This window comes from Carcharhinus amblyrhynchos, chromosome 1, assembly GCF_965287045.1.
Source record: "Carcharhinus amblyrhynchos chromosome 1, sCarAmb.v2.hapA, whole genome shotgun sequence".
NCBI lineage: Eukaryota > Metazoa > Chordata > Chondrichthyes > Carcharhiniformes > Carcharhinidae > Carcharhinus > Carcharhinus amblyrhynchos.
The window spans coordinates 120,685,582-120,704,431 of record NC_137324.1 but is presented as its reverse complement, the minus strand read 5'-3'; the positions used below and the strand labels follow the sequence as shown (position 1 = coordinate 120,704,431).

The 18,850-nt window shown below is 43.4% G+C and overlaps 2 protein-coding genes across 5 annotated transcripts in view; one reads left to right on the top strand and one right to left on the bottom strand.

The window, feature by feature from the left end:
* Window positions 1-9,861: 9,861 nt before the first annotated feature.
* On the bottom strand, window positions 9,862-15,920 carry tifa (TRAF interacting protein with forkhead associated domain). 4 transcript variants are annotated; one of them, XM_080191794.1, is made up of 2 exons: window positions 15,663-15,920; window positions 9,862-10,766 (listed from the first exon to the last, which is right to left on the bottom strand). In XM_080191794.1, the coding sequence occupies exon 2, from the start codon at window positions 10,762-10,764 to the stop codon at window positions 10,189-10,191; it is 576 nt and encodes a 191-aa protein (XP_080047920.1). In that variant the 5' UTR covers window positions 10,765-10,766; window positions 15,663-15,920; the 3' UTR covers window positions 9,862-10,188. The 4 variants fall into 4 exon arrangements, with proteins under 4 accessions (XP_080047920.1, XP_080047918.1, XP_080047917.1 ...); XM_080191792.1 differs by lacking the exon at window positions 15,663-15,920 and adding an exon at window positions 13,949-14,531; XM_080191791.1 differs by lacking the exon at window positions 15,663-15,920 and adding an exon at window positions 13,979-14,530.
* alpk1 (alpha-kinase 1) overlaps window positions 14,685-18,850 on the top strand; it is a 121,900-nt gene continuing 117,734 nt past the window's right edge. Inside the window, exon 1 of the mRNA XM_080191789.1 lies at window positions 14,685-15,211. The gene's annotated coding sequence lies outside the window, so the exon portion shown is untranslated. The remainder of the gene's footprint in view (window positions 15,212-18,850) is intronic.

Here is an 18,850-nt window from a genome sequence, read left to right as displayed (position 1 = left end):
TGACTTACTTTTGCAGTTCATAAAGTTCTTTGAATGCCTCTGGTCATATGCAGCATATTTCTAACAGACCTATCTATAAAATACAATAAAGCTGACAATGATTAGGAACATTGATGTTGTTGCTCAACAACTATTGTTATTCCTTTGAGATGACATCAACTAAGGACTAGTTACCTGCTCCTGCACCCTAATCAGAATTTTCATACGAGTCATGTATTTTCCATGTAATATAGCCTCATGAATATGCTTTAGCACAAACAATAATAAGAGGGGCCACTAAGCTTGTTCCAGACTTATCAATACATTATATTATCATTCACTATGAAAACAAATCTGCAGATAACTTATTACACCCTTCAGGTACAACTTAAGTCTTACTTGTCTGATTATTTTGGTCTCTCTTGTTCAGACCAGGCGGGGCTATAGAATCAGATTATTTCTCTGGTGCACTGGTCAGTACACACATAATGGCTGGAATTTTCTGGCCATTTACACCCTATTGCTACTGTGACGGCAGAGAATTTGGTGCTCAGGCAAATCTCTGCTCACTGCAGCGGGACCCGAGAATCCCGCTGGTGTGAATGGCTGGACAATGCCAGCCAATGTATTTACCCACTGAGTCACTGAGAACCTGCTGAAGATTCAGTCTTAAAAGGTTGTTTTACGAGAGAGATTGCAAAATGATTGTGGCAGCATGCTTGTTAAAACTTGTCTTTTTATGATATGAGACTTCTTAAAATTTTAATCAAATGCTGTTGTCCTTATAAGTGAGAAAGACAACTTTAATTGTCCTGTTGAGGGTGAGATAAGTACTGCAGTATTTAGTGAACAGGATGTGGCAAATGCTGTTTCTCAATGACAGTTTTGCAGACACTTGCAAACTCACAAAATGGGATACACGGCAAAATCTGTGCCAAAAAACATGAATTAAATACTTTCCTTTTTAGAATTGTAAGAATGAATCTTTTGAACTTTGTGAACAGCTGTGGAGAACTTATACGAACAAGGATCAGGAGTAGGCCATTCGGCCCCTCAAGCCTGCTTCACCATTCATTAAGATCATTGCTGATCTGATAATAACCTAAAACTGCATCTCACCCACCCCTGAATTTAGCTCCGACATTTACCTTGCTTACCACAGATCTGCCCACTTCCGCCATATGACTCTGCTTCCAGCGGCTTTTTAGAAAAAAAGTTCCAAAAGCTCCTAACCCTCTTAAGTAAAAAGATTTTGATGTGGAGATGCCGGCATTGGACTGGGGTAAATACAGTTAGAATTCTCACAAATTGAGTTTGTGTCTTTATATGCCATTTGTGAACAGAACTCCCACTTACTTGATGAAGGGGCAGCACTCCGAAAGCTAGTGACTTATACTACCAAATAAACCTGTTGGACTTTAACCTGGTGTTGTGAGACTTCTTACTGTAAAAAGATTTTGCCACTGTGTTACGATAGCTCGGAATCTTAAATGTTTCAATCAAGTCTTACTCTTTTAAACTCCAGTGATACAAGCCTAGAATCTCCAATCTTTCCATATAAATCAATCTGCCCATTTCAGGTATCCGTCTCAACTGCTTATAACACATTTACGTCCTTCTTTACATAAGGTGAACACAGTACTCCAGACGTGGTCTCACAAGGTCTCTGTATAATTGAAGCATAACCTCCTTACTTCTGCATTCAATTCCCTTCACAATAAATGACAACATTCTATTAGCTTTCCTAATTATTTGCTGTACCTGCATATTACCCTTTTGCCATTCATGCACTAAGGCACTCAGATCACTCTGCATTGCAGAGCCTTGCAATTTCTCATCATTTAAATATGCTTTTTTATTCTTCTGACAAAATGTACATTTACACATTTTTTCACATTATTTCCATTTGCCAGATCTTTGCCCACTAACCTATCTATATCTTTTTGTAGCCTCATATTCTGTTCACAACTTACTTTCCAACCTATCTTTGTGTCATCAGCAAATTTGGCAACCATCCCATCCATCCATTCATGAGTCATTTATATAAATTATAAACAGTTGAATCCCTGTTGCACAGCACTGGTTACATCTTGGTAACCTGTAAAGCTCATTTATGCCTACTCTCTGCTTCCTGTTAGCTGGCCAATCTTCTATCCATGACAATATGTTACCCTCTACATCATGAGCTTTTACTTTCCACAATAAACTTTGATGTGACACCTTATCAAATGCCTTCGAGAAATCTTAGTACAACCACCAGATTGCCTTTATCCAGAACACATCTGAAGAATTCCAATAGGTTGGGTATACAAGATTTCCCTTTCACAAAACTATGTTGACTTTGCTTGATTACCTTGAACTGATCAATGTGCCCCACGAAGGTTTTTTTTAATAATAGCTCCTAACATTCTCCCTATGACAGATGTTAAGCTAACTGGCCTGTAGCTTCTCCCTTTCTGTCTTCCTCCCTTTTTTGTATAATGCAGTTACATTTCCTATCTTCCAATCTAATGGAACTTCCCCTGAATCTAGGGAGTTTTGAAAAATTAAAACGGATGCATCAATTACAGCCCACAATAACGAAGAGAAAATATTACAAGACTGACTAGCAATGGAATAGTCTTCAAGGCAGAGGGGGGTAAATCTGTTTTTGTTTAATATTATTACACATGCCACGTTTATGAATTTTTCATACAGTGTACAGTCCATGTAATTCAAGAGTGGTAATTGATCATACTGGAAGTTGACGTTAACCTGTAATCTGTTACTTCACAATACAAATGTACAGGAGTTCTACCCATTTGTTGAAAAAACACTTGAAAAAATGAGAATTTTTACAAACAAGACTATTTCCAAAGGAACCGATTGTCTGACTGGAGGGAAAAATTTATGAAGTAAATTGTGATCATTTGGATTGATTTAACGGAAAATGATAAGGGGCAGCAGCACTTCAACACAAGTTACTACCTATATCACTAGAGGACATTCATGGACTAAGATTTAAAATGAATGTTATACGCTGAAAGTTATTTTCATAAGTTATATGTATAAAGCGTTGCGAATCCAGTTGATGTTGCAACTGGGCGAGAAGGACTTGAATGAGATCCAGGCTCAAAAGACCGTAACTTCTACTTTTCTTTTAAGAAAACATGGAGGAACAGAGTCACACAACTGCTGATTAGCTTTAAACAACAAAAAAATTATTAAACATGAACCATTTGACTATGATACTTTTTATTCCTATTTATCTTCATAAATGTTCACAGATTTTAAGGATAACACACGTTACATCAGATATATTCTGCTATAATGGTCTCAGTAAACACAGTTCTTTTAAGCCCACTGGCTGACTGTGGTCAGATGTACTCCACTCTGAAACCAAGTGAACTTCTGTGGATTTCTCCTCAGATCCACCCTTCCAGATGTTCTGTTCTCACTGTTCTCTGGAGCTGTGATTTCGACGAGTGGCTGCCTTTTGGTGAGTGTGCTGCATTGTAATTACTGCATTTTGACTTACTTCTAGTTCAGGAGGGTTTTTGTTTATTTTGGCGCTCCGTAGTGGGAGATAGGTGCGGGGGCTGCTGGGAAGGGAGCGTGGGAGTATAAAAAGAAGGCCAAGGTAGATAGCGGGCAGCGGAGTGAGGCGGGAAGCAGAGTGAGAGGTAAAAGGGCTTAAGCTCACTGGGCTTGGACGAGCGCAGGCTCGGTAACAGGAATTAATAGGACACCTTAAAAGGGGGCAAACATAATGGCAGGGTCTAGGGTTACACGTGTTCACTGTGTTCGTTGTCATATGTGGACATTTCTGGAGACAGCACATCTCCCGAAAGCCCACATATGCGGGAAATGTCTAGAGGTGCAGCGATTAAGGGCCCGGGTGAGGCAGCTGGAACTGAGGCTGGAGGATATGTTTTTAGTTAGGGAAAATGAGGAAATAATGGATAGGGACAGTAACACTGAGCAGATACCAGGACCTAGGAGGAGAGATGGATGGGTTACAGTTAGGAAGAGCGAAAAGAAAAGGAGTCATGGCACTAGGACCGCCCCGGAGGAATTACCCCGGAATATCAAGGGTGGGGTGACAGCTGGGGTAGAGAAGGCAAGGGAGGGAGATCAGAATACCTCGGAGGAAGGGAAGAGTGCAGGGTGTGAGATAGTGGTGGGGGATGGGAGAGTCAAAGGGATTAACAGGCGGTTCTGTGGGCAAAAGCGGGACTCCAGGATGGTAGTCTGCCTCCCTGGAGCAGGGGTACAGGATGTTTCAGAAAGGGTAGAGGGAATTTTGAAGGGGGGAGGGACTGAGTCTGATGTGATAGTGCACGTAGGAGAGAAGGATGTAGGAACAAAGTGCAGGGGGGACATACGTAGGCAGTTCAGGGAGTTGGGGGCTAGGCTGAAATGTAGGGCCTCCAGGGTGGTGTTCTCTGGGCTGCTGCCGGTGCCTGGGGCTAGCAGGGCTAGAAATAATGAGATACTCCAACTAAATGCGTGGTTGAAGGATTGGTGTAGGGCAGAGGGTTTTAGATTCGTAGACCACTGGGAAGTCTTTATGAAAGAGGGGCAAATATACAAGAGGGATGGGGTACAGTTAACTGGGAAGGGCATGCATATCTTAGCTGGAAGGTTAGCTGGAGTGTTTCGGCAGGGTTTAAACTAATATGGGGGGGGGGGGGGGTGGGGTGGGGAGGTGGACGGAACTGGGATTGGGGATAGGGTAAGCCCGGAGGGTAGGAAGAAGGATCGGATTGTTTCTGAGGGTCTTCGGTGCATGTGTTTCAATGCTAGGAGTGTGACTGGCAAAACAGATGAACTGAAGGCATTAATGTTCGAAAGGAAGTTGGAAGTGGTGGCGGTGACAGAGACTTGGTTAAAGGAAGGGCAGGACTGGCAGTTGAATGTTCCTGGGTATAAGTGCTTCAGGCGTGATAGGGGTGGGTCGCTGAGAGGTGGGGGAGTGGCGTTGTTAGTTAAGGATTGCATCATAGCAGTGCAGAGGGAGGGAGGTATAGAGGATATAGGAATCGAGTCGCTATGGGTGGAGTTGAGGAATAGGAAGGGAGATGTTACTATGTTGGGTGTGTACTACAGACCGCCCAACAGCCCGAGGGCTGTGGAAGAAGGGATAAGCAGGGACATTCTAGATAAGTGCAGGAAGAATAGGGTGGTGGTAGTGGGAGATTTTAATCTCCCCGGGGTAGATTGGAAGGTGCCGAGATCAGAGGGTGCTGACGGGGAGGAATTTGTACAGTGTGTAATGGAAGGATCCCTGGAGCAGTATGTGGATAGCCCGACCAGAGAGGGGGCTATACTGGACTTGGTTCTGGGGAATGAGCCTGGGCAGGTGGTTGACGTTGAAGTAGGAGAGCATGTGGCTAACAGTGACCACAACTCTGTCTGGTTTAAGATATTAATGGATAAAGATGAAGCCTGTCCTAAGGGGAGGGTGTTAAACCGGGGGAGGGCTAGATACAACCGGATTAGGCAGGATCTTAAAGATACGGACTGGGGTAAGCTGTTTGATGGCAGGTCGACGCTGGGTATGTGGGAGTCTCTCAAGGGAAAACTAAAACCATTGCAGGAAAGACATGTGCCGGTCAAGAGGAAGGATGGGAAGGGTAGGATTAGAGAGCCGTGGGTAACTAGGGATATTGAGGACCTGGTCAGGAGGAAGAAGGAGGCGTACATTAGATCTAAGCATTTGAGGACAGAGATAGCGTTAGAAGAATACAGAGAATGTAGGAGAGAACTTAAAAGGGGCATCAGAAAGGCAAAAAGGGGCCACGAAATGGCTTTGGCGGGTAGGATTAAGGAAAATCCTAAGGCATTTTACTCCTATGTTAGAAACAAAAGGATGGTTAGAGGGAAGATTGGTCCTCTCAGGGACAGAGGAGGGGAACTATGCTTGGAGCCTGGGGGAATGGGGGAGATCTTGAATGAATACTTTGCGTCGGTATTCACGCAGGAGAGGGGCCTGATGTCTGGTGCTGTGCTTGAGGAGTTTGAGGATCCGTTGAGGGAAATAGTCATCACGAGGGAAGAGGTGTTGGGACTTTTAGACAGTATAAAGACGGATAAATCTCCGGGGCCTGATGGCATCTATCCCAGGCTGCTAAGGGAGGTGAGGGATGAAATTGCTGGGCCTCTGATGCAAATCTTTGTCTCTTCTTTGGACACAGGTGAGGTCCCAGAGGATTGGCGGATTGCAAATGTAGTACCGTTGTTTAAAAAGGGTCAGAGGGATAACCCAGGGAATTATAGGCCGGTGAGCTTGACTTCAGTTATAGGCAAGCTAATGGAGAGGATCCTCAAGGACAGGATGTATGAACATCTGGAGCGCTGCAATCTGATCAGGGATACGCAGCATGGCTTCGTTACAGGGAGGTCGTGCCTTACGAATCTAGTGGAATTTTTTGAAGAGGTGACAAAAACGGTTGACGAAGGACAAGCCGTTGATGTCGTCTATATGGATTTCAGTAAGGCGTTTGACAAGGTCCCTCATGGTAGGCTGATAGAAAAGGTGAAGGCTCATGGGATACAAGGCCAGGTATGTAGATGGGTGGAGAACTGGCTTGGGAGGAGGAGACAGCGGGTAGTAGTGGAAGGCTCCTTTTCCAATTGGAGGTCTGTCACCAGTGGTGTGCCGCAGGGCTCAGTACTAGGACCTCTTCTATTTGTAGTATATATTAATGACTTGGAAGAGGGGGTAGGTGGTGTGATCAGCAAATTTGCTGATGACACTAAGATGGTTGGATTGGCGGGTACTGAGAAGCAGTGCCTGGCAATGCAACAGGACATAGACAGGCTGGTAGATTGGACAGATAGATGGCAAATGGAATTTAATCCGGAGAAATGCGAGGTGATGCACTTTGGCCGGAATAATGTGGAGGGGAGATATACGATAAAAGGTAGAACTATCCGGAGTATAGATACGCAGAGAGACCTGGGGGTGCAAGTGCACAAGTCCCTGAAGGTGTCGGTGCAGGTGCAGAATGTGATGAGGAAAGCGTATGGTATGTTAGCCTTCATAGGAAGGGGTATAGAATATAAGAGTAGGAGTCTGATGTTGCAGTTGTATAGAACGTTGGTTAGGCCTCACTTGGAGTACTGCGTCCAGTTCTGGTCGCCGTACTACCGGAAGGATGTAGAGATCCTGGAGAGAGTGCAGAGGAGATTTACCAGGATGCTGCCTGGTATGGAAGGGCTGTCTTACGAGGAAAGATTGAATGAACTTGGGCTGTTTTCCCTTGAGAGACGTCGGCTGAGGGGGGATCTAATAGAGGTTTATAAGATTATGAAGGGGATAGATAGAGTAAATGGTGGTAAGCTTTTTCCGCTATTAGAAATGGATAGAACGAGGGGTCACGGGCTTAGGGTGAGGGAGGCTAGGTATAAGACAAATATTAGAGGGCAGTTTTTCACGCAAAGGGTAGTGGGGGTGTGGAATGCACTGCCGAGTAAGGTGGTGGAAGCAGGCACGCTAGGGTTGTTTAAGAGTCACTTAGACAGCCACATGAGCGGTCTACATATAGGGGGATATAGCAGGCCTTACTAAACATTGTAGGCTTGGGATTCCGTTTTTGCCTCAGGGATGTTACAGTCTTTGCCTGTTTAATAATGAATTTTTTGTCTCCACAGGCATTTAAGTCCACCTTGTTGACCAGCACGGGGCATGTATGCGGCAGGTTGTAGTGGGCTGCTCTTGGATGTTGCTTTGGGAGTTGCCTATTGCTTCATGTCGTTAGTGTGCTTAAACTGGACCATCTCGAGGGCAACATGACAGCTCAGAGACTATCTCTGTTGCTGTGCGGACACATGGATTTGGGCCTGTGTCTGTGGGAGTTTGCGCGTTCTCCCCGTGGTTGCGTGGGTTTCCTCCGGGTGCTCCGGTTTCCTCCCACATCCCAAAGATGCGCTTTTAGGCTGATTGATTGGGTAACAAATTGTCCCTATATTGGACCTCCCTGATCCTCGCACATTAGGCGTAGACTAAAATCATGAATAGGTCACTGAGACAATGGGACGGCGGCGCGGGCTCGTTGGGCCGAAGGGCCTGTTTCCCGTGCTGTGTTGTTCTTTGTTCCAGATGTTTTTTACCCCCAGAGCCAACTTTTCTCACTGGACGCTGGCCTCTGTGTAAGTGATTCCAAAACTCCAATCTCAAAAAAAAATACTTCGGAAGTTTCTTTCAAACAATGCTTTCTCTCAATTGTTCCCAACAAGGATCGCTTCCAGGTTTTACTTTCAGTATTCCTTTGTCTTGAATGCCTTCGCATTTTTGCCCAAACTCTGAAATCCAGCCTCCGATTGTTTCACAATTGCTTCAATTCACGCTTCAAAGGCTGTAGTAAAATCTCACAAACCTTAGAATTACTGCAGATATCTCTGGTTTCTCATGAGTGAACATTTTTTCAGCTTCTCAGGTCTGCCTCAATGAACAGTTCCTGTTTCTCTGCTCCTTTAACTTCAGGCTTCCGAGAACTTCCCCTTCATTCTTTAGTTTCCTTAACTAACTATTCTCTAGATTTCTGGCATTTGCATCTTTGCCCCTTACTCCATTGTATGGGGTTTCTTCTCGCAAAGCTGTGGGAGATGTTCCTATTCTTATTGCAAAGCTCCTTCTATTCTGGTTCAGTTGTACTAAAAACATTTTAAAAAGTATCTTCCCTAAAAATGGTCCTTGGTTGCTGAGCAACATCTCATTCTTTCTCTAAACTCTTATTTACATTACATGTCATAAACTCTCTAAGCACAATAGTGACACAGCTTGAACTGAAACCAATACCCTTCATACATTAATCTATAGAGTTGTACGATTTCTTACACAGAAACACTAAATTAAACCCACTTAAATCTATACCTTTATGTCTAATATCCAGCAATACAAAAACAGATCACTTAAAGTTACCTTTTCTTTCTGAGAATGGTAAAGCAATAAACATATGGAGGTTACCAGCATGTTTTTTTTTCCTGTTCTTTAAAACCAGAGGGAAATACACAGCTGGAAAAGATGTACGTCAGTGGAGTTATTTCTGGATTCCTCTACCAAAATGCCAAATGATGAGCTGTAAAATTCTAGTTTTTATTCTAAATTTCAGAAACGTTAATGTAATATAAAAGACTAGTAAAATACAATTATGGAAAAGTAATAGTTAACATATCAATCTTAGCACTTGGGAGTTTACCTGTGGCATTACATTTCTGAATGCTTCAACTTAAAATTATCCTTAAATATTTGATGCCAAGCACTTGCATTGAAAATGGCCTGAATTTTGTGGTGGTGATGATAATGGTGCTTTCTGAGATCATTTGATTGCAAACCATCGAGGCCTCACAACGACATGGCACATACATACTGCAGCAACTCAAAAAAGACAGTAGGACTAGGGGGCACAGCCTCAAGATAAAAGGGGGGCGGTTTAGAACAGAGTAGAGGAGGAACTTCTTCACTCAAAGGGTGGTGAATCTCTGGAATTCTCTGCCCGTTGAAGTGGTGGAGACTGCCTCGCTAAATATTTTTAAGACGCGGGTTGATGGGTTTTTGATAAGAGAGGGGATTAAGGGTTATGGGGAGAGGGCGGGAAAGTGGAACTAAGCAGCGACAGATCAGCCATGGTCTTATTGAATGGCGGGGCAGGCTCGAAGGGCTAGATGGCCTACTCCTGCTCCTATTTCTTATGTTCTTATGTTCAAAGTCCAGAAGCCGCAGCAGGCCAATCTGTGTTACTCAGAAGACCTCACAACTGCAAAGACTGAACTGCAGAGTCAAACAATAGGTAGGAAACAAGAAGGGATTTGGGCTATAATTGCCCACAAATAACGACCTATTCACTCAAAAACATTTTTGGGCTGTTATTTTGCCCCCGACCCCAAAGTTCAAGCCAATATATTCAAAAATATTTAATAAACAGGAAAATACAATTAACTCCATCAGGATAAAACAACAATTTCAGTGCCGGACAATAAAGTCAGCAGTAATTTATCACAGAAACAGATATGGATGACCGTAGCAGCCAACCTAATCCAGAATAGACAATAATTGAGTTGATTCATTCAGTCTCAGCATTGCTCATCAAAAATTAGTCTCATCAAATGATGTTTTGGTTGTATTACATCACTCTGCCCACAAATCATAGAATATTTGGACAGCACACACAGAACAGCTCAAATTCTCTACTCAGGTTGTCTAACAAGTTATCTTACAGCACTAATTTATAAAATTTCATTTTCATCGACCTCAACTGCAGTCTGCAATTGGCATTGAGGAGCTGGAACATCTACAATGCCAATTTCAGCTACAGGATGTGTTAGGGTCTCCACATTGACCTCTTGACAAAATGGAAGTAGAGAAAGTTTGATGAAGATTTCAAAGTGTTCCCTGGCTTCTCCATCATCTTTTTCCAGACAGAACTGATATTCACCAAACCGCAAAATACACTTCTTTGGTAAGTCAATCTTATTGAGGTGACCCAGAATTTCATTATTGACACACAGTTTGGTCCTTGCGCTTGTGTTTTTGATTTCAAAACAGAGTTCTGTGCTCTCGAAGTGTCGAAAAGATTGAATCGCAAACTGCATTCGAGAGGCACGTCTATCCATTAGAGGAAATTGGCATGCTTTTGAATCACGGCCAAACATTATCATTTCCTCAACTCGGTACTTCAGTTTCCCAGCAAGATTCAGGGACTGGAACACTGCTGCATGGGGATGGTAAACATTGATATGGAGACAAGTTATGGTCTCTTCAGTGTCAGCATTTTCAAAGGACATTGTGCTGTTCATTGACATTTCTGCAAAAACAATAATAATTATTTAATTCCATAAATACAACAATAATCACATCAATAGATGTGAAATACTTTGGGAGGTCTATGAATGGCAATGTATAAATGCAAGTGTTTTATTTTTATACATTGGCATCATAAGTGCACTGAACAAACAATTTGGCCAAGCAATTTAATATTTCAGCCATTTAAACTCAAAATCAATTCACAGAATCGTAGAATCCCTACAGTTCAGAAGGAGACCATTCCGCCTATTCAATCTACTCCACACACAATCACACCCATGCCCTATCCCCATTACCCCACATATTTATTCAACTAATCCACCTAACACTAAGGGGCAATTTTAGCATGGACAATCAACCTAACCTGCACATCTTTGGAGTGTGAGAGGAAACCGGGGCACCTAGAGAAAACCCACGCCGACAAGGGGAGAATATGCAAACTCCACACAGACTGTAACCCAAGACTGGAATCGAACCTAGGTCCCTTGTGCTGTGAGGCTGCAGTGCTAACCACTGTGCCTCTATGCCACCCGTACTCAGCACTCAGTACAGTAAAGGCCCTTTAATGGAACAGCTAATGGCCAGTAAACAACTCCTTTATTTCAGTTTAAGCAAATATTAGATTTTTACGACCAGTTTTCTGAATTACCACAAATTGAAATCATTAATGCATATCTAAAAACAGGCTTAAACTGAATGACAAAATGAATTGTAAAATGAACTGTTTAAGCCTGTACACTATATAGTAACAACAGAAAAGCAAACAAACCTACCCATATAATAATTATAAACAATATGCCTCAGTTAATGTTACCACATAATCTATGGAATAGATCAAAGCACCAAAAGTTTCCTTTTGGCAGCAACTGGCTAACAGTTCTAACAGAACTGGAACTAAAGGTTTGGTACTTTTACCATAGAAAGAATTTGGAAAGATCAGATACAGAATAATAATAGGCTTCCAGCATGAGTATTGTGTTCAATTCTGGGCCCCACAGTTTAGGAAGGATGTCAAAGCCTGAGAGAAAGTGCAAAGAGACTTACTAGAATGGTGCCAGGATAAGAAACTGATTTTATGGAGAGATTGCAGAAGTTGGGATTATTCTCCTTAGAGCAGGAAGTTAGATAGAGATCATTAATGATTTTGCCTGAATAAAAAATAAATTATTTTCAATGACAGAAGGTTCAGTAACCAAAATACATCTGCAGGCTATGAGAAAAGAGGAGAGAAGTGGGATTAATAGGGTAGCCCTACCAACGTGTCAATGCAAGGTTTGATGGGCTGACTGGCTTCCCCCTCTGCATTGTATCATTCCATGTTTTCTGTTTGGAAAGCGGAACAGTTTAGGTAGTGGCTGAATCAATTTCTAGATGGTAAGCACTATAATTAGATAGTGTCATGTAATACAAATGCTAAGTGCCTATGTTAGTTTTACTGTAGAACATTGAACTTAGTAGCAGGACAAGGCCATTCAAGCTTGACTGCCATTCCCTAAGAAGCAAAAAGCATATAAATTTAAAAGTGCTGGGAAAAGCATCAGCAGGTCTGCTCGCATCTATGGAGACAGAATCAGTTAATGTTTTGAGTCAGCATTACTCTTCTTCAAGTTAAAGGGAGGGGGAAACGTGATGGACTTTATACTGTACAAGAGGGGGTGGAACAAGTAGAAGCTCAGTGATCGGCGGGAGTTAGGAGAGATGTGTGGGGCGTAAGACAAAGTAAATGTTAATGTCAGTGTTAAGAAAATAGAAAGTGTTAATAGTGGTAAAAAGGTGAAATAACAGAATACGTTGCAAGGAAAACAAAAGCTCAGTGAAAGCAAAACGAAGGATCATGTGACAGATGGCCCTATGGAGAGGAAAACAAGTATTACCTGTTTACCATAAACGACAATGCACTTTCACTGCAGAATAAATACTTTCTTCAGCAAAATGCCAAATAATATTCCAAAGTAAAACAATTTGCATAGTTAATAACATTCATTGAACTAATGATGAAAAACATGCATGCTTTCAACCAGAGTTGGCCAGGATCTAATGAATTGTCAGTGCAGGCTCGCAGGATCTTAGAATCATAGAATCCTACAGTGCAGAAGAAGACCATTTGACCCATTGAGTCTATACTGACCATAATCCTACCCATGTCCTATCCCCATAATCACATGCATTTCCCTAGCTGGTCCCCCTTGCACTAAGCATGGCCAATCCACCTAACCCGCACATCTTTGGACAATAGGAGGAAACCAGAGCACCCGGAGAAAACCCACGCAGACACAGGAAGGACATGCAAACTCCACATAGACAGTGACCCAAGCCAGAAATCGTAGCCAAGTCCCTGGCGCTGTGAGGCAGCAGTACTAAACACTGTGCCACCCCTCCCCTATGGAATAACGCCATTGTAACCAATGCTGCCTGTGGGGAATTCTCTAACAGAATTGAAGCAGAAGGTTCTGTATGTTTACCATACTAGGAAAACATCTGGTCATACACACACACACACACACACACATATAAGGCAAATCTCACAATACGTGGCGGGATGCCAATGCTCCGCGGTAACATTAGGATTGCTGTTAGCAATTATAAAATACTTCTGAAATACTTATTATTTTAGAATACAGCGCAATTGTCCTGCAACGGCTCAGTGAAAGAGCGAACCGCACAAACTATGTAACATTGTCGGCTTCGGTCCCGGGGTGGGTGTTGAATTTAGCTCGAGGAGTCCACCACGGCCTGGGGAGGGGTTGGTGAAGTCCTGTACAATTCCTGCTACTGATCACAATTCTCAAACCACTAACGCAGCTCAGACCTTCTCAGAAAGAATGAAACGCAGAGTTTGCATGGCTGGTTTCTTTCTGCGAGGGGGGCGGAGGCGGTTTACACATGATTAAAATTTTTCAGAACCAAACATAAAAGCTGCAATACTTTTAAAATCCGAAATTAGGCACGGTTACAATATCTGGGACTTCAGATGATTTAATCGATCACGAGACAGTTAATTATAATTGATCTGATTATCATAACCTAATCAGATTTAAAAAAACAATACAACAGTTGAACGAGGGATTACTGAGGGATCCTCGCGATCTAGTTGAAGAGTGCCATGTGTTTGCGCTGCTCTTCAAGCTGCTGTTTGCAGTCGCCAGTGCCAACCTAGGAGACACTGCCAGCCTCAGCACCAACCTGAAAGAAACTGCCAGCTTCAGCACCAACCTTGAAGACACTGCTAGGACCAGCAACGCCAGAGTATTCACACAGACACAAACTACACCAATCACCCGGCCACTGATGCGAATCAAACATAAACCACACTAACAAAGTGCACTCGGCAGACTGTATCTCAGGCAGCGGGAGGGTCCCTCTCTGAGTTAGCAAATCAGATGGGTGTGTTTGTGAGTGACAGCTCCCTGTCCTGGCTGTGATCCACAATTCCTCCCACCACAGCCTTCTGTAGTATGGCCAATCGCACCACAGCGCCTTAGATTTGTCAGGTTCGAGTCTGCAGCTTCAAGAATCGCCTCTTTCACTTCGGAAATGACAGTTATTTTGATGCATCTATAGCTGCCTGCAGATGCTGATCGACAACTATGGGACTCACACTCCAAGAGCAAAGGAAATGAGTTCGCTCTTTAGGGAAAAATATTTGAAAAAAAGGAGCGGGAGAGGGAAATGAGGCTTGAGAGTCTGAGGGAGGTGGGAGGAATAGAGGGGCAGGATAGGGGAGAAGAGGAAAGAAAGAGGGAGAAGAGAGGGAGGAAGGAGTAGGGGAGGGAGGAAGGGAGAGGGGTAGGGAGGGGGGTAGGGAGAGGGGAGGGGAGAGAGGAGGGAGGAAGGAAGAGTGGAGGGGAGAGGGAGGATGAGGAGGCAGAGTGGGATGGTTGAGGAGGAGAAGGAGAAAGGAGGAGGGAAGTTTGAAGGGGGGAAGTGTAGGGACTGGAGGAGGAGGAAAAGTGGCAGTGGGGGGGGGGGAAAGTGGGAGACAGGGAAATGAAAAAGTGGGAAGAGATAAGGAAAGAAGTGGGAGAAGTAGAGCAGAGGTGGAACTGGAGGAATTGAATAGGGGAGAGGAGAAGGTGGGGAATGAGAAGGTGCAGGGGAGAGAGGGAAGAGGGGTGGGGAAAATGAGAGAGGAGGGAGGGGAAAGGCAGGCGCAGTGAGAAATGGGCAGGGGAGTGGCGCTAAAATGACAGGAAAATCCCCGGGCTGTGGCATTCCGAGAGGAACAGCGGAATTCCCCAGATTTCTGTCTGTAAAAGATTCAACCCGGGTGTGATTCTTCCCCTCGAGTGTGCGGATTTATAACGGCCGAATGGAACTATTGTGTCTGAGGTTGCCTGAGGTCAAATCATTCACAGTGATGCACACAGCGTCTTCCTGAAAACAACTAACGCCGGAAGAAGGAATTTACAGACAGTCTGCCAAGAATCCACATGGATTCCGGGAAAGGTACGCGTAACAGTTCAACTACATTTAACATTTGATACCGGAATAGCTGCGAAAGAAGACAAAATCCTTTCAATCCTTAAGAAAACTTAATGCAGGAAATCGCGAGTCTTTCTGTGGTCTTACGCAATAATACAATGCTGTACTGCGATGGCATTTTACATCTGTGTAGATCCCGATGGTTTATACCTACTTAAATCATCATTCATCAAGGCCAGTTTACCTTGTCTAAGGTGTGGTGCCAAAAGCTGTGCTCACGGTAACTCCTGATGTTGGCTCATCAAAGCTCAGTAAAACTGAAGCCTCTGCTTCTCAAGGCTATCATTCTATTAACCTTTTGGGTTTTATTTTTATTTAACAGATGTACAAGTAATCTGAAGAAGCAAGAAACAGGAGAGATCTGTTGTTGATTAGATGATCTATACCTATAGACACTATGCAATAAGTTCGTTACCTTTTCCAGCAGTCTTGATCAACGCTTTTCTCAGGAAGAACAGAACATAATAGACAGGCTGAAAGATTTAAGATAACCAGAAAATGCTCGAACCATTCACCAGGGCAGACAGCCTCTGGGGAGAGAGATAAAAAAAGAGTGTTTAAGTGTTAGTGTTTCAGATTCTGCCAGACCTGCTGAGAATTTTGTTTACGTTTCAGATTTGCAGCATTCGCGGTGTTTTGCCTTTTATAGTGAAAGGCGTGTTTTGTGTGAGGTAACTTGTGTGATTCCGATCGGAGGTTTCGGAACCTGAAGGAATGTCAATAATGAAGAGGCAAGATCAGTGATCTTTAGGTGTATGGGGGTGGCGGGGGGTGGGGGGAGAAACGCTGAACTTTGAATTCTGACACCAATAGATATTTCTGGTCATTTTTGGCATACACAACGTGTCAGCCTCTCCTCCCACTCCTCTTCTGTCAATTTGGAGTCAATGTTGAGGACTCCCAGCACCACTCTCTGAATTGTGACGCCTCTGGGGAGTCTGCGGGTGGGCTAGAATATACCTAGGAATGGTGATGGAGGAGTCTGGGCCATTGGCTGATTGATATGATTCAGTGAGTGTGATGACCATGTTGTTTGGCCGGCCTATGGGGCATGTCTGTAAATCTTGCTAAATGATATATATCCCAGATGTTAGTGAAGAGGATTTTTGATTTTGATTTGATTTATAATTGTCACATGTATTAGTATACCGTGAAAAGTATTGTTTCTTGCACACTGTGTAGACAAAGCATACCCTTCATAGGGAAGGAAAAGAGAGAGTGCAGAATGTAGTGTAGCTAGGGTATAGAGAAAGATCAACTTAATGCAAGGTAATCTGATGGCTGCAGGGAAGAAGCAGTTTTTGAGTCACTTGGTACATGATTTCAGACTTTTGTATCTTTTTCCCGACGGAAGAAGGTGGAACAGAGTATGTCCAGGTTACATGGAGTCCTTGATTATTCTGGCTGCTTTTCCGAGGCAGCAGGAAGTGTAGACAGTGTCAATGGATGGGAGGCAGGTTTGAGTGATGGATTGGGCTACATTCACGACCCTTGTTGCTCTTACAGGTACTTGGTAAATCTTTGTTGTGTCTGCATCTGACACCTAGCTCAATGATAGAAAGTCCATTCGATTTTATTCTTATATTGCCTTTTTGCACTGTTTGGATACAAGTAGGCCATTTCAGAGGGCAGTTAACAACCATCCATGTGGCTGTGGTTTGGAATCACAAATAAATAAGTTTTCTTCCCTAAAGAATATTGGTGAATCAATTGGTTTTAACAACAGTTACACAGCTTTATTGTCACTACTGCTGTTACCAGTTTTTATTCAGGTATATTTATTAACTAAATTCAGTTTCACAAACTGCCATGGTAGAATTTGACCTTGCATTTCCAGATGATCTGATGGCAGGTCAGAGGCTGGGAATTCTGCAATGAGTAACTCATCTTTGAACTGTGGAATGCCATAAGCATAGACAAGGGTCATGGGTGGAGAGGGGACTCACAATGTTGAAATGGCAGTGCGGGCTCGTTGGGCCGAAGGGCCTGTTTCCCGCGCTATGTTGTTCTTTGAACTCCCCAAACCTGTCTACCATCTACAGGAGACAATGAGTGACTTACACTTCAATTTCCAAGCTGAGTACTGGAAGACCATGTGCAACAGCACCTGGTACTCTTCCTCCATTCTTATATCCCTTGGGATATATTTTTGACACTGTCTTATGGAGACAGTTTTAAGAGATTGCTTACCATTTGGCTGATTAGATAATATTTTTCCAGTTCTTTCATTAATGTCTTTTCTTGGCAAAAATATACTTCATTCATAAAATATCTGAAAGAAAATTACAAATGGACCATCACAGAAAGTGCAATGATATTCAAGTTTTCTACATGGAGTCTCTATGATACAGAAAGAGGCCATTTGGCCCATCAATCCAGCACTGACAACAATTCCACCCAGGCCTTAGCCCCATAACCTCACATATTTAGCCTGCTGACCCCCCCTGACAATAAGGGGCAATTTAGCATGGCCAGTCAACTTAACCCCCACATCTTTAGGGATGTGGGAGGAAACCCATGTAGACACAGGGAGAATGTGCAAATTCCACACAATCACCTGAGTCCGAAATCGAGCTGGGTCTTTGACGCTGTGAGGCAACAGTGCTAATCGAGGGGGATTGAATATAAAAGTAGGGAGGTCTTGCTGTGGCTATATAGAGCATTGGTGAGGCCGCAGCTGGAGTACAGTGTGCAGTTTTGGGTGCCGTACTTACGCAAGGATATTTTGGCCTTGGAGGGAGTGCAGAGGAGGTTTACTAGGCTGATGCCAGAGTTAAAGGGGTTGAGCTATGAGGAGAGGCTGAATAAACAAGGCTTGTACTCGTTAGAGTTTAGAAGAATGAGGGGAGACCTCATTGAGACGTATAAGATGATGAATGGGATGGATAGGATAGAGGTGGAGAGACTCTTCCCGCTCAGAAAGGACAGTAGGACTAGGGGGCACAGCCTCAAGATAAAGGGGGGGCGGTTTAGAACGGAGTTGAGGAAGAACTTCTTCACTCAAAGGGTGGTGAATCTCTGGAATTCTCTGCCCGTTGAGGCTACCTCGCTAAATATTTTTAAGACGCGGGCTGATGGGTTTTTGATAAGAGAGGGGATTAAGGGTTATGGGGAGAGGGCAGGAATGTGGAACTGAGCCACGACAGATCAGCCATGATCTTATTGAATGGCGGGGCAGGCTCGAAGGGCTAGATGGCCTACTCCTGCTCCTATTTCTTATGTTCTTATGTAATCACTGTACCACTGTGCTACCCCATAGATCATGAGATGCTTAAATACAATCAAAAGGACATTACAGACATTACAAAATGATCATAATAAAAAGTGAAATGGTATTGAAGTTGTCTACATAGATTAAATTGCAGTCTGAGGTGCTTCAATAAAATTGTGATATGTGTAATATACACCATATTCATCCAATATGAATCATACAACCCAAATGATTTTAGAAAATTCCCCTCCCCTCAGTGCAGTGTGGCTGAAAGGCCTTAGACGGTGACCTTTCCTCTTTGTGCTTCTGCAATGGTTGCTCCAAGCTTTAATATGTCCCTCAGCATGTAGTCCTGCACTTTGAAATGTGTCAGTCTGCAACACTTGGTCAAT